General features: G+C 47.1%; 1 protein-coding gene across 7 annotated transcripts in view; it reads left to right on the top strand.

Moving 5' to 3' along the window:
* LOC127507805 (ubiquitin carboxyl-terminal hydrolase 17-like protein C) overlaps positions 1–15,129 on the top strand; it is a 68,542-nt gene that overhangs the window by 50,220 nt on the left and 3,193 nt on the right. For 4 of the 7 annotated variants that reach the window (XM_051885218.1, XM_051885216.1, XM_051885221.1 and 1 more), the window contains 4 exons: positions 431–495; positions 627–832; positions 2,001–2,096; positions 2,184–4,231. In XM_051885218.1, the coding sequence (XP_051741178.1) occupies positions 431–495; positions 627–832; positions 2,001–2,066 (337 nt within the window). In that variant the 3' untranslated portion in view covers positions 2,067–2,096; positions 2,184–4,231. Of the gene's footprint in view, positions 1–430; positions 496–626; positions 833–2,000; positions 2,097–2,183; positions 4,232–15,129 lie in introns of those variants that run through there. The other 3 variants (XM_051885220.1, XM_051885219.1, XM_051885217.1) reach the window with 2 other exon arrangements.

Genomic DNA, 15,129 nt, shown 5'->3' with positions numbered 1-15,129 from the left:
ATTTATCATTGAGTTTAATGGTTTAGTGAATCAAAACCTTTTTCATAATGTTCGACCTGCATGCTCTGAAATTATCTGACAGTGCATCTGATCCAGAATCAGGTGAAAAGAGGATTTTTGTTTCAGAATTACAAACATAAGCATAGTTTGAACTTGAACACAGTCTGGATTGAGATGAACTCCCCAAAACTGGCACTAGGGACATTCAGTCTCTCCCCAATCAGTGTACCAAACTTCACAAACCTCTGAACTGAATGATTCTAAGAGCTTTCACAGACTTCCAGTCAGTAGAAGAACGGGCAAAAGAAACTAGCCCTCAGACAAAAAGAAATTGCTGCAAAAAAAAAAAAACACTATGAAATTACTTATGTTATTTTCACAAATTTTGATAATGGAAGTGTTGTTGTTGTTTTTTTTTCTCTCTTAACAGCCCCAGAAGTCATGATCTTCCATTGGCTGAACAGAAGAGCAGCTCCAGTCTGAGGAAGAAGTCAGGTTAGAACTTCTCACATTATCATACAAGTAGAATAGAAGGTCTGGATTACTAGTAAGGATGGATTGAATGGTTGTAGAAATGTTTTAAGAACAGCTAGATCAATGGTTAAACTCTCACTCTTGTTCCTTAGACATGTCAAGGAGTGTTTCACAGGACAAAGGTGGAGAGTGTGCATCTCAGACAACTGACTGCTGTCCATTTCCATCTTCCCCATCTCATCTAGACCAACAATCACAGCTCCAGACTGAAGCACAGCATCAGGGGTTAGAAGCTCACAAAACGACGGAAACATACCAGTTCTTATCACAAGCTCACAAGGAGATACTCATAAAACACGTATGCAGCTTTCTATAAATCTAATAAGTGTTTTTTTTTTTTGGATTTTGAAGTCATATATAAAGTGCATTTACTGTTTTTTTTTTTTTTTTTTTTTTTAATTAGCAATCTTGTTTAATTAGAAATCTTGTTCACTCTTGTACACATTGGAGAAAGTGCCAAAACTTGGACAGAATTGAGCTGAAATTTAATTGTCTCATAACTGATGAACAGTGGAAAAAAAAAAAAAACTGATGAAAAAAATCACAATAACAATATATAACGAGTCTGTATAACGAGTCTTTAAATGCAAGATATTTAAAGTGTTCCTAAAGTATACTTGCATTAATTCCACTTTAACACAATCAAATATACTTCAGTATATCTTAAGTTGGACTTCAGCACTACTTATGGATAAATAAATGCATTAAGTACAAAATTAGTTCTTCCAATTTATCAATTTAGTATACCAATAGAACAGTTGCAGGGCATTTTTATTAAGCACATAATCATGTAAATGTATGTGTAGTATACTTAGCATGAAATAAATGTATTTCAAATACATTTTATTTTTTCTGTAGAGCTGCTTTACAGCAGAATCTGAATTTCTCATATTTGATGAAGTTTGCATCATTAATCATCATTTTCTTGTTTATTACTGTGAAGCTGCTTTGAAACAATCTGTACTGTATAAGGTGCTATATATTAATACATAAAAATAAATATGAATAAAAGTGAATTTAGCTCCAGGGGCAGTTCTTATTTACATTCCCCATAAATCTTGTTTAAAGGACCAAATGATAATAGTTAATAAGATAATAGTTTATAGTCTAAATTGTTGTATTTACAGTAATAACACATTGACACAAAATCAGTATTTTTCAACATTATCATCCATCAATGGCCATGTGTCCTGCGAATTTTAGTGCATTAAGACAAGCATTTAACCAACTGTTAAAAACCCTGTGAACTTATATATGTAAAACCTCGTTTGATTGTTCTGAGAAAAAAAAAAAAAAAACAGGAAAAAAAAAGCTTGACAGTGTCAAGAGATTAGATGTTGCCATATTGTGGTGAACCACTTAAATTGTGGATGGTTGCAAAGATAAACATCTCTGATAACCATTTATGAACAAATTAATCAGCTCTTTACATCTGTTTGGTAATGTGATGAATGATGATTGGTCAGGTTCAGGAGGCTGTACATGGAGTGACCCGTGAGGAGGCTGAACTGGCACTATATCAGAACGACTAGAACTTCACACCTGCAATACAACAACTGAAGGTAATGGAGAATTAACCTTTTCCATTCAAAGTTCATCTCAATTTCTTACATTTTTTTGTGTCATTCTCTTGTGTTTTCTGTTGTCAGGTAGATCAGCTGTATGAAATGACCCTGTGCTAGAGTCCTGCACGGGTCCTGTTTTATAAACCCACACCCGCAGTTATCAGCACACCCGACCCGATATCCGACAGAAACACTAATTTTAGCCCATACCTGACCCATTTGACATAAAAACCACGACCCGACCCACACCTGCATTAAAATCTATTACATGAGGTAGACAAAAATCATTTTCTCATGTAGCCTAACACAAGCAATAAAACCAACATTAGGCATTCTGTGTCGCTGCATTTAATTAAACATGTTGTTAAACAACAAGTAAAATAATAAACAAAGAATGTTTTAGTAGGCCTATTTAACTGTGAGCTTAAAGCTAGTAAATATTTTTTCAGATTCACTCAGCATTTAAACATGGTTGTCTCTTCTGAAACTGAGCAGTGTTTACCTGGCTGCTGGTCCTCTTTGTAGCAACGCGAAAAATATTCTAAAACATTTATTCAAATTGTGAATAGCCTATATTAAATACATAAAGCGAGCAAAGCGCGCTCCCTTTAATATAATCACTATAGCTTTCAATCAGATGCAGCGCGATTGGCTACAATGCTCAGTGCTGCAAATCGTGCTGTAATTAGAAGCCTTTAACAGTCTTCAGACAGAGCGTGAACGCAAATAAGCAAGGGACCATTTGAAAGCAGCTGTCAATGCACTGAATTGAGTTGGAATAGTCTTCACTATTGGACCCGCAGTCTACCCATGCCTACCACGCATCAGACCCGACCCGACCTGCACTGCACCCGACAAAATAAATTAAACTGATTCATAATGTCTTGCTGACTTCTTTACACATTTTACATTTCTAACATTCTACTGTAACCTTATTTACAGAACATGTATGCAATGTCATGATTGTCCTGTTCATACAGCTGTGGTTTTGTGCATTTTTGAAAACTGTTTTAGGAACTGAAGCTCTTGAGAAAAATTTGCACACAAGTGAACGATATCAGATATGTCAAAAAAAAAAGTCACAGGCTGTAATTTGTAAAGTGAAAAAAATGCAAAAGTGCAGGAAAATTTGTTCCCAAACTTTTCTAAAATAGAGTGAAATATTATACAAGATATTAGTAATCACATGATTTTCTTTTTTTTTAAATAATTATGTTTATTGAATTTATTATAACGCAAATATAACAAGACATCACAAAAAAACAAAACAAAAAGTAATACGAATATGTGAGATATGAGTTCCTGACTTTATAAAACTATCCTTTTTTTCAATGTAGTACATAGGTAAGACGCTCCAGGGAATCAGCTCAAAATAATCTTATGCCAGCTTTTAAGGGATGGAGATTTGCTTAATTGGATCACTGATCCAATTAAGTAAAATATTTTTTTTCTGGCAGCAAATGCTAGAATATTATACAATATCTTATTAGCAGATGAAGCAATGCATCCATTAGGTATACCCAACACCGGTGAGACTGGGTCAAAATCCAACTGAGTATTAAAGATCTTTTCTATTTCCCCTAACACCAAAAACCAACACCTATGCAGTCTGTTACACGACCACAGCCAATGTGTTAAAGTACTTCAGTTTTGCATTTTAAACACACATTTGAAACACATTAACACTTTATACATCGAATAAATCCAAATCAATTAACAAATGTGATTATTTTTATCAATGCTCTGTTGTGGAAACAATTTTGCTTATTAGTGTTCAAATAGTAAGAATTGTCTATTATTTAGAAACCGATGTTATGATTTACAATATTTTGCTGATTTTTAGTGCAACTCATTTTATCTATTTGAACATATTTGATATTTGATTATATTATTTTATATTATTTTCTTTTCATTCACATATACCATGAAGAATAAGAAAATCAGGGAAGCTGACGCTTTTAAGAATATTTTATATTCTTCTGTTCCTGCTTTTTATCATTCATATTTCATTTTCTCTAACACAATTATTGGTTATGAATTTGTGCTTAATATACATTACAATGAGGAAAAACAATGTTCTGTTTTAGATGATTCTCTGTAAGCTTTTAAATCAGCAAATAAATGGACAACATTTGATCATTGATGAATGACTGCTGAATTATTTCAATACATAAAATTCTCAATTTATAAAATGAATAAACAAATGAGACACAAGCCGACAATAATATATTAAAAACTTTAAGACTGAGTAATAACTGACAGGTTAGTTGATGTCTAGTATCTACAATAGTACACACTATTACTGCTATGGCAGTGTGATTAATAGTAAATGATTATTGATTTTGTCCTCCAACAATTATGAAAATAAGATAATCTAGGTAAAAGATTGCGCTGCCACATTCAGTGGTGTGCTTTCGTTTGAGTCGGAGCCGAACGTCCATAAAGGCTGATTTAAGTAAAGTATACAGTAGGATTCAGATTACCACCTAAACAGTCAAGTAGCCTACACACAAACATGTTGAAATACAGTTTTGGTTAGTATCCTCGTAAATACAGTAGATTATGTCTTTACTTAATGTAAACAGTTGAGAAAGGAAACGTGTGTAATGGTATATTGGATCTGTGCATTCGGTCTTAAAGTGACAGGAGCCCAATATTACTGCCTCCAGATAGTCCAAAACTTTGTTAAAGTGCCCGATTCCCCATTACGAACAAGGATCGTGGGACTGGGTTCGCGGACGGCGCGCCCCGCCCACCCGAAATTTTTCAGGGGCCGGCCGACGCGCTCCCCCGACCCTCCCCGGCCCCCCGATACGTCCTGAGTGGTTTCGGTCGGCCTGACCCCACCAGGGGTCAAACGGGAGCGCCCCCAAATCCGAGACCCTTAAAGGCAGTACCGCCCTCATCCACAGTGTGGCAAAATCACCGTCCCGGTCCCAGATTATTTCAATGGGCTTCTCTGCTGTTCTTATAATCTGGGAGCGGTCACTTTCTCGATTCCCCCCGTCCCTCGAACCCATTATTTGCCCGCTTACCCACTATATTGGACGAATGACCAGCTGACCGCTGCTGACCGCTCCCAAGCCACGCCCCCGTCCCACGAACCCATTATTTGCCCGCTTACCCACTATATTGGGCAAATGATCAGGTGACCCCCCCTGACCGCTCCCAAGCCACGCCCCCCGTCCCACGAACCCATTATTTGCCCGCATACCCACTATATTGGGCAAATGATCAGGTGACCCCCCCTGACCGCTCCCAAGCCACGCCCCCGTCCCACGAACCCATTATTTGCCCGCTTACCCACTATGTTGGGCAAATGATCAGGTGACCCCCCCTGACCGCTCCCAAGCCACGCCCCCGTCCCACAAACCCATTATTTGCCCGCTTACCCACTATGTTGGGCAAACGATCAGGTGACCCCCCTTGACCGCTCCCAAGCCACGCCCCCGTCCCACGAACCATTATTTGCCCGCTTACCAACTATGTTGGGCAAACGATCAGGTGACCCCCCCGACCGCTCCCAAGCCACGCCCCCGTCCCACGAACCCATTATTTGCCCGCTTACCCACTATGTTGGGCAAATGACCTGTTGCCTAATGTTGAACACTGCAGTTGCATTGGGATTACTTTACTGGGCCACTGGGATGATTGTTCACTAACCAGTTAAACCATTGTGATTCAACAAGTTGAACCATAGTTCCTGTCGTGATAAAAACCACTTTACTGCGCTCGGCAGGCCCCCCCGAGTCCATGGCACCGAGTTTCGTGGTAAAATTCCGCCGTCCGCGAACCCGTTATTCGGTACAATGGAATAAACCTAAAGTGGGATCTCCACATCTCAGCCCCAAAGAGGTCTAGAGAGTCAGGACTTGCGCTCCTGTCTACGTCTCAGCGCCCCCTATCAGAATCCAGAGTTTCGAGGAGATCGGAGAACCTCGAAAATTTTCGGCCAAAAACCTCATAGATTTTTTGGGTGGAAAAATGAAGTTTCTCCGATCTTCTCGAAACTCAGGATTCTGATAGAGGGCGCTGAGACGTAGACAGGAGCGCAAGTTTGGTGGCGCTAGACCCTTCCTGAGCCGAGATACGGAGATCCCACTTTAGGTTTATTCCATTGAACCGAATAATGGGATCGCGGACGGTGGAATTTTGCGACAAAACTTGCATCTGCCGACTCGGGGGGGGCCTGCTGAGTGCAGGTAAATAGGTTTCATCAAAATATTTTTTCAGGAAAGGTTAAAAACAGCATGTCCGTGAACCCGTTGTCTGGGCCCCATTCAATAACCTGGAATCGGGACGACTTGGTGCGGACAACGCAAAAACATCCCAGACGTCATTTACAACACCTCTGCCGTACTTGGCGCACTCAGTCGGATGCATTCCACTAAGTTTCGGGCGATTTGGGACCTTCTGGTACGAACGGGATCCGAAAACAAAAAGGCATCCCGCTTCCCAATTATGTAGTGCGGCCCCATAATGGGTTCCCGGACAAAGTGTTTATAGATGCTTTTTCACATTTTATATATTTTTTTATGGACGAAACCACCCGTACCATGCTTGGCGCACTCTGCCGGACGCATTCCACTAACTTTCGAGTCATTTGGGGCTTTCTGGTACGAACGGGATCCGAAAACAAAAAGGTATCCCGCTTCCCAATTATGTAGTGCGGCCCCATAATGGGTTCCCGGACAAAGTGTTTATAGATGCTTTTTCACATTTTATATATGTTTTTATGGGCTCGTTCAACGGGGCCCCTCGAGACCTTTCCAACGAGACCCTCCCCGAGCTCTGGGGCCACTGCGTTCCCGAGATATAAGCGGGAAAAGCCAAACGTTTGACTGTCCGTAACTCCCGAACCCTGCGGCCTAGGACCTCGGGGGAGGGCGCGTTCGACGGGGCCCCTCGAGATCTTTCCAACGACACCCTCCCCGAGCTCCGAGGCCAAAGCGTTCCCGAGATATGAATTTTTTAATTTTGGGTCGAAAAACGCCCGTAACTCTGGGACCCATAAAGCTACCCTGGCAGCACCGGTCTCGTTCGAACCGTCTAATCGAGTTCTACGACTGGTTCAAATTTCAAAACGATCCGCCGCGTCTCCGCGGAGGTATTCGACTAAAACGATCCGGCGCTTTTCAAAATGGCGGCCCCCATAGAAACGCACTATTCTCAACCAACTTTTGCTCATAACTCGGGAACACAAAGCCCCAGAGCGCTCAAACTTTGGTCAAAAACTCCCCTCTGTCCCACGACCTGAACACATCCGTCGCAGGCCCTCGGGACGCCCCCTGGCGGATCGCAGATCCGCGGGGTCCCGAAATTTCGAGGGCTCTAGCTCCCGAACCCGGGGGCCACCCTTTCCAACGAGCCCCTCCCCGAGCTCCGGGGCCAAAGCGTTCCCGAGATATAAGGCAAAAACGCCAAACCTTTCAACGCCCCTAACTCCCGGACCCCGGGGCCAGACCCGAATTTCAGAATTTTCCTCCCCGGCGTTCCCGAGATATGAGCAGAAAACCCAAGCATCCCAGTTCCCAATTACACAGTGCCCGCCAAATAACGGGTTCCCGGACACGGTGTTTATAGATGCTGTTTCAGATTTGATATAAATTTTTATGAATTAAAACACCTCAGCCGTACTCGGCGCGCTCGGCCGGACGCGTTCCCGCTAATTTTCAAGTCGTTTGAGTGCTTCATTTGCGTAGAAAAGGCAGCATCCGCGGACCCGTTATTTGGCGGCCACTGCATAATGGGCAAGTGGGACGTTATTCTGTTTCGGCCAATGGAAACCTTAAATTTGGGGTTGGGGCCTCGGGGCGTCGAACGCTAGTACGTGGGGCCCTCGGTAACCACGTGTCAAAGAGCCGAGTTCCTCGGATTTTGGGAAGTGCCTTAAAAAAAATCAGCAAAAATATTCAGTGAAAATTAAAAAACGTGCGCTCGTCCCTTTTCCTGACCTTTTGACCCTGAACGAGGTCGTGGGGCCCCCAAACTTTTCAGGCCGACTCGGGGGGTCGTGACGAGAAGAAAGACGCTGCCCACTAGTCGATCGGCCCTTTCGAAGCGGCGTCCGCGAAACCGCTACGGCAAACCCATTCAAATAATGGGCGAGTGGGATGTTGCTGCAAAGGTCCCAGGGGCCCCAAATTTCGCACGGCGGTCCCTGGGGGCCCCCCGAGCGACGTGCCGAAAGGGCCTAGGGCCTGAAAAAGTATTTTTTAGGGCTTTTGATCCGTCTCTCTACGTCTGCCATTAAAGTCAATGGGAGAAACAGGCCTTACGTTCGGCCGGACTCGAAACGCTTGGAAAGCGGCTAGGGCCCTCAAACTCGGGGGCCCGACCCGGGGGCCCATGACGGCGGAGCGTGCCGAGTTTCGGGGCCCTGCGACCTTCCATCTCCGTACGGGGGCCGTCCCACGTCGCGTTTAAGCGTGTACCGCCTTGACGGACGCGCGGTCCCTTTTTTGACCTTTCGACCCCTAAACGTGGTCGTAGGGCCCCCAGACTTTTCCGCTCGACTCGTGGGATCGTGGCGAGAAGATTGACGCCGCCCCCCTGGCCGATCGGCCCTTTCGAAGCAGCGTCCGCGAAACCGCTATGGCGAACCCATGCAAATAATGGGCGACTTGGATTTTGCTACAAAGGTCCCAGGGGCCCCAAATTTTGCACGGTGGCTCCTGGGGCCCCCCCGAGCGACATACTGAAGCGCCTGGCTCTAGGGCCCAGCGAACAAAATGTGAGCCTTTAACCCTAATTTCTGCCAAGATCCTCTGTCGCTCTTAGGTCGACAGAGGATTCTGACTGATTTTTGGTTCCGAAAGGCCAAGTTTTTTCCAGAAGGTCCTAGGGCTTCGCGCTTCGGGGCCCTGAGTCGGGGGCCCCTGGAGAGTTGAAATCTCAAATCTCGAGACGCCACGACCTTCCGTCTCCGTACGGGGGCCGTCCCACGCTCCCTTTATAAGCGTACCGCCTTGGCGGACGCGCGACGCTTTTGTGACCTTTTGACCCCTGAACGAGGTCGTAGGGCCACCGAACTTTTCCGCCCTGCTCGGGGGGTCGTGGCGAGAAGATAAACGGCGCCCCCTAGTGGATCGGCCCTTTCGAACCTGTTTTTTTTCTGCACGTCCCGCTTCCCCATTAAATAGTGGGAGAGTGGGATATTGATGCAAAGGTCCCAGGGGCCCCAAATTTTGCACCCTGGCTCCTGGGGGCCCCCCGAGCGACGTACCGAAACCGCCGCGCTCTAGCGCGAAGGCGAGACATTTTCAGCCTCTGAAGCAAATCTCTCGGCCTTGGCGGACGCACGGTCCCTTTTTTGACCTTTTGACCCCTGAACGAGGTCGTAGGGCCACCAAACTTTTTCGCCCTGCTCGGGGGGTCGTGGCGAGAAGATAAACGGCGCCCCTTAGTGGATCGGCCCTTTCGAACCTGTTTTTTTTCTGCATGTCCCGCTTCCCCATTAAATAGTGGGAGAGTGGGATATTGATGCAAAGGTCCCAGGGGCCCCAAATTTTGCACCCTGGCTCCTGGGGGCCCCCCGAGCGACGTACCGAAACCGCCGCGCTCTAGCGCGAAGGCGAGACGTTTTCAGCCTCTAGGCCAAACCTCTCCCGCAAGGCTCTTTAACTAATACACAGATAAGGCCTTTAAATGATTTCGGGGCGGGGGAGGGGCGGATTTTCGGGAAGGTCGTAGAGTTTCGCGCTTCGGGGACGTGAGCCGGGGGCCCCTGGATAGTCGAAATCTCTAGGTCCCGCGACCTTTCGTCTCCGCGTGGGGGCCGTCCCACGTTAGGTTTAACAGCGTACCGCATTGGCGGACGAGGTCGCTTTTTTAACCCTTTGACCCCTGAACGAGGTCGTGGGGCCCCCAAACTTTTCAGGCCGCCTCGGTCGGTCGTGACGAGAAGGAAAATGGCGCCCCCTAGTGGATCGGCCCTTTCTAAGCGGCGTCCGCGAACCCATTACGGCAAACCCATTCAAATAATGGCCGAGTGGGATTTTGCTGCAAAGGTCCCAGGGGCCCCAAATTTTGCACGGTGGCCCCTGGGGGGCCCCCGAGCGACATACCCAAAGCGCCTGGCCCTAGGGCGCAGGGAAAAAAATTGCAACGTCGTAGAGGTTCGCGCTTCGGGGCCCCGAGTCGGGGGCCCCTGGAGAGTCAGCATCTCAAATCTCAAGGTCCCACGACCTTTCGTCTCCGTGTGGGGGCCGTCCCTCGCTCCGCTGCTTTGGAGGGACGCGCGGTGGCTTTTTTGGCCTTTTGACCCCTGAACGAGGTCGTGGGGCCCCCAAACTTTTCAGGCCGACCCGGGGGGTCGTGACGAGAAGAAAGATGGCGCCCCCTAGTGGATCGGCCCTTTCGAAGCGGCGTCCGCGAACCCATTACGGCAAGACCATTCAAATAATGGCCGAGTGGGATTTTGCTACAAAGGTCCCAGGGGCCCCAAATTTCGCACGGTGGCCCCTGGGGGCCCCCCGAGCGACATACCCAAAGGGCCTGGCCCTGGGGCGCAGGGAAAAAAATTGCAACGTCGTAGAGGTTTGCGCTTCGGGGCCCCGAGTCGGGGGCCCCTGGAGAGTCGGCATCCCAAATCTCAAGGTCCCACGACCTTTCGTCTCCGCGCGGGGGCCGTCCCTCGCTCCGCTGCTTTGGAGGGACGCGCGGTGGCTTTTTTGGCCTTTTGACCCCTGAACGAGGTCGTGGGGCCCCCAAACTTTTCAGGCCGACTCGGGTTATTGCTTATTGCTGAGCTTATTGCTCAGTTCCATGGCTCGACCATGTTCTCTAAACTGGATCTCAGACAGGGCTACCTACAAGTGCCTCTCCACCCCAGTAGCAGAAACCTCACGGCCTTCGTGACCCATGCAGGTGTGTTTCGTTACACACATATGCCGTTTGGACTTAGCTCCGCCCCCAGCTGTTTCCAAAAAATCATGGTGTCGGTGTTGGCTGGTATACCTGGGGTGGCCATTTACCTGGATGATGTGGTTATCCATGGGCCCACCACAGAGAGCCACGATGAACGCCTCAGCAGAGTCTTTGCAGCCCTGGCTGAACACAAACTAACCGTCAATGCTGAAAAATGTGTTTTCTCTGCACCAACCATCGTGGGTTTCCAGCTGTCGGCAGATGCCGTCACACCACTTCAGTCAAATGTAGACGCCATACTGGCAATCCCCGAACCCTGCTCAGCTGCGCAGGTGGCATCATTCTTGGGTATGACAGCCAACTATCTGAAGTTCCTCCCACATTATTCTTCTACCACTGCTCCACTACGGCGACTTTTACGTAAGGACGACCCATGGGTGTGGTCACAGGCGTGTTCTGATGCCGTGCATGCGCTCAAGGTGCAGCTCACCACAGCTCGAGTGTTGTCTCACTTTGATATCTTCAGCCCCACCTTGGTGACCTGCGATGCGTCGGCTACAGCCATAGGAGCAGTGTTGTCACAGACTGGGGCATGGAGAAGCCTGTCACCTTTGCGTCATGGGCCCTCAATCAGACGGAGCAGCGGTACTCGGTGGGGGAACGTGAAGCACTAGCCTGCATCTGGGCCTGCGAGAGGTGGCACTTGTATCTCTATGGCCGTGCCTTCACCCTAAGGACAGATCACCAGGCCCTGACTGCACTGCTTTCCACATCGGGGACAGGCCACAGACCACTGAGGCTACATCGCTGGTCCGACCGTCTTCGCCAATATAACTTTGACCTGAAGTTCACCCCTGGCAGAGACAATGTTGTGGCAGATTTACTGTCCCGCTCTGCTCCACCCCACCCTGCCACACATACACACACCGACACAGACCATGTGGAACGGGACATTGTCCAGATGTTACACACACCCCTCCAGGTCGTCGTATCACTACAAGAACTGAGGGAGGCGTCGGAACAGGACCCAGTCCTTTCTCAGCTCCGTGTCTATATTCTGAACGGCTGGCCTCGGGAGGTAACGGAAGGGCTGGCAGCATTTTCAAGAATAAGGCAGGAGCTGTCCTGCTGGAACGACACCTAATTCAATTCACATTTATTTGTATAGCGCTTTTCACAATACATATCGTTTCAAAGCAGCTTTACAGAGAGTGCATGTCAACATTACAATTTGGAGAATGCAGTTAGCTAATAATGTAATAATTTAGGCAATTAATATACAATCACTGTTAGCAATTTAATTGAAGGTAGAAGCAAAGAGCTCCTGGAAAAATGAATTACATATTAACAATAATTAGGATATATAGAAATTTGCGAATGTGCGTGTTGATCCAGATGTTCGGGCGTCCCGAGGTAAAACAGAAAAGCAAATGGAGGATAATTAGCATAGCTGCTGTTCATAACATTAAGCAAATATAGTCATGTGCAATTGATCTGATATGAGATGCATTATGTGAATGCTTGGCTAAAGAGATGTGTCTTTAATCTAGATTTAAACTGGGTGAGCAAGTCTGAGCCCCGAACATTATCAGGAAGGCTATTCCAGAGTTTAGGAGCCAAATGTGAAAACACTCTCCCTCCTTTAGAGGACTTAGCTATCCTAGGTACAACCAGAAGTCCATAGTTTTGTGATCTTAACGAGCGTGAAGGATTGTAGGGCGATAGAAGATCGGTTAAGTACACAGGAGCTAAACCATTTAGAGCCTTATAGGTCATTAGCAGTACCTTATAATCGATACGGAACTTAATAGGTAACCAGTGTAGAGATGATAAAATTGGTGTTATATGATCATATTTTCTTGACCTGGTAAGAACTCTAGCAGCTGCATTTTGTACTAATTGTAGCTTGTTTATTGAGGAAGCAGGGCAACCAGCTAGTAATGCATTACAGTAATCTAGTCTAGACATCATGAAAGCATGAACTAACTTTTCTGCATCAGAAACAGATAACATATTCCGTATCTTAGCAATGTTTCTGAGGTGGAAGAAGGCTGTTTTTGTAACATATGAAATATGATTTTCAAAGGACAAGTTGCTGTCTAATATAACACCCAGGTCTTTAACTGTCGAGGATGGAGTAACAGTACATCCTTCTAAATGCAGATTGTAGTCTGAGAGATTCTGTGTACAGGTTTTTGGCCCAATAAGTAATACTTCAATCTTATCTGAATTTACCTGTGTGGCAATTACCTGTGTGGCACGTGGCCTCTGCACAGTCATCCCCAACACCCTACGTGCACGTGTCTTGGCAATGGCTCACGAGGGCCACCTGGGTATTGAGAAATTAAAGCAGCGCTGCTGAGACCGAGTTTGGTGGCCAGGGATAGATAAAGACATTGAGGCCCTGGTGAAAGACTGTGCTGCCTGTCTCAAGCGGTAAGACTGGTCACCAGACCCCCCCACCCTTACAACCTCTTGCTTGGCCATCGCAGCCCTGGGACCACCTGCAGCTGGACATATGTGGTGAGATACAGGGAGTTCCTCATCACCAATGCTTCCTAGTGGTTGTCTATGACCTACACTCGAAATGGCCTGAGCTCATTGCCACCGGTTCTGTGACCTCTCAGGTCATAATTGACTTTCTGGACTCTCTGTTTTCCCGCTGGGGTCTTCCAAACACTATCACTACTGACAATGGCCCGCAGTTGATCTTGGCTGAGTTCACCACATACCTCAAAAACAAGGGTATTCGCCACATTCGCACGGCACACTATCACCCCCAAGCTAACGTGCCGTTGAATGCTTCCACCAGTCACTGAAAAACAGTCTCAGGGCGCACTTGTTCCAGGGATGGACCTTCTCACAGGCCATTCGTCATACACTGCTGCACTACAGGGCCACCCAACACTCTACGACGGGGGTCTCTCCAGCTTTCCTCATGCTTGGCCGTGAGCTCCACCTTCCCCTCAACAGGCTCAGCCCCACACTGCCTCAGGGACCACTACCGAGGGTCAGGGCCTCTGTTGCTCGCCAGCAGAGGCGGATGAAGCAGAACTTCGATCACGCGCTAAGGTCCCTGACATACAGGCTGCAGATTGGGTCAGGGTTCGCAGGCCCCACAGAGACCACAAACTTGCTTCGTATTGGTCTTCCCCTCTCCAAGTAACTCACCAGCTGGGCCCAGTTACCTTCTTGCTCAGTGACAGCACACGGTGGCACGCAAGCCGTCTCCGCAAAGTGCCACCTCCGGCACATACAACTGGTGTGACGTCTCCAGACACACCCCCAGCTTGGCAGGACACCCCAGCTCTTTAGCTGACACCTCAGATAGTTCCCGCACGGGCTCCAGACATGCCTGTCAACCTGCCGGCTGAGATTTGTGCCTACCCACCACAGGCTGCCCTGCCCCATTCCTGTGTTTCTCCACGCCTGTTCGCACTCGTTCATGCCGGGGCACTTACAGGACTTTGTGTCAACATTTCATGTTTGAAAACCCGTAGGAGGAGGGGAAATGTTGTGTTCTCTCACAAGTGTTGTTTTGATAATGCATGGAGTTAGTGTTCAGTGACGCATATAGTTTGATTGTGCGGGAAGCATTCTGTTATGCCTGACTATGTATGGGTTCGTTTAGTGGGGTCTGATTATAGTGAGACTAAGTAAAAAAGGATATGATAAGTTGACGCATCTGCTTGTGTGGTGTGATCCTTACCAAATATAACATTCAGCATAGCTCTCTCTGTCAGCAACGAGGGATTTACATGTCATAAATGTAGGGAAATAGTCAGGCTGACAGAGAAAATCTCAGAATTAGAGACACGCATCCAAACTTTAATCGAGGATAGTAAGAATGCAAGGGCTATAGATACTGTTTTGGATGCGACTAGCTTAGTGAACTCTGTACATTGTTCGGTTCCGGCTGTAGAGCCCGCGCAGCAGGGCACTTGGGTAATGGTGAGGCGGCCTAGCCGCGGAAAACACCACTCTTCCGTTCCAGTAAGAACATCAAACAGGTTCTCCCCACTCAGCGACGCACCCACTAAGAATCCTGTTGAAAGTGCCCTAGTTATTGGTGATTCTATTACACGGAACGTGAAAATAGAGACACCAGCCACCATAGTCACATGTTTGCTGGAAGCCAGAGCACCTGACATCAAAGCAAATT

The sequence above is a fragment of the Ctenopharyngodon idella genome, chromosome 24 (genome assembly GCF_019924925.1).
Source record: "Ctenopharyngodon idella isolate HZGC_01 chromosome 24, HZGC01, whole genome shotgun sequence".
Classification (NCBI taxonomy): domain Eukaryota; kingdom Metazoa; phylum Chordata; class Actinopteri; order Cypriniformes; family Xenocyprididae; genus Ctenopharyngodon; species Ctenopharyngodon idella.
Note: the sequence above shows the minus strand (reverse complement) of the source record. Positions and strands in the feature narration are given on the sequence as shown.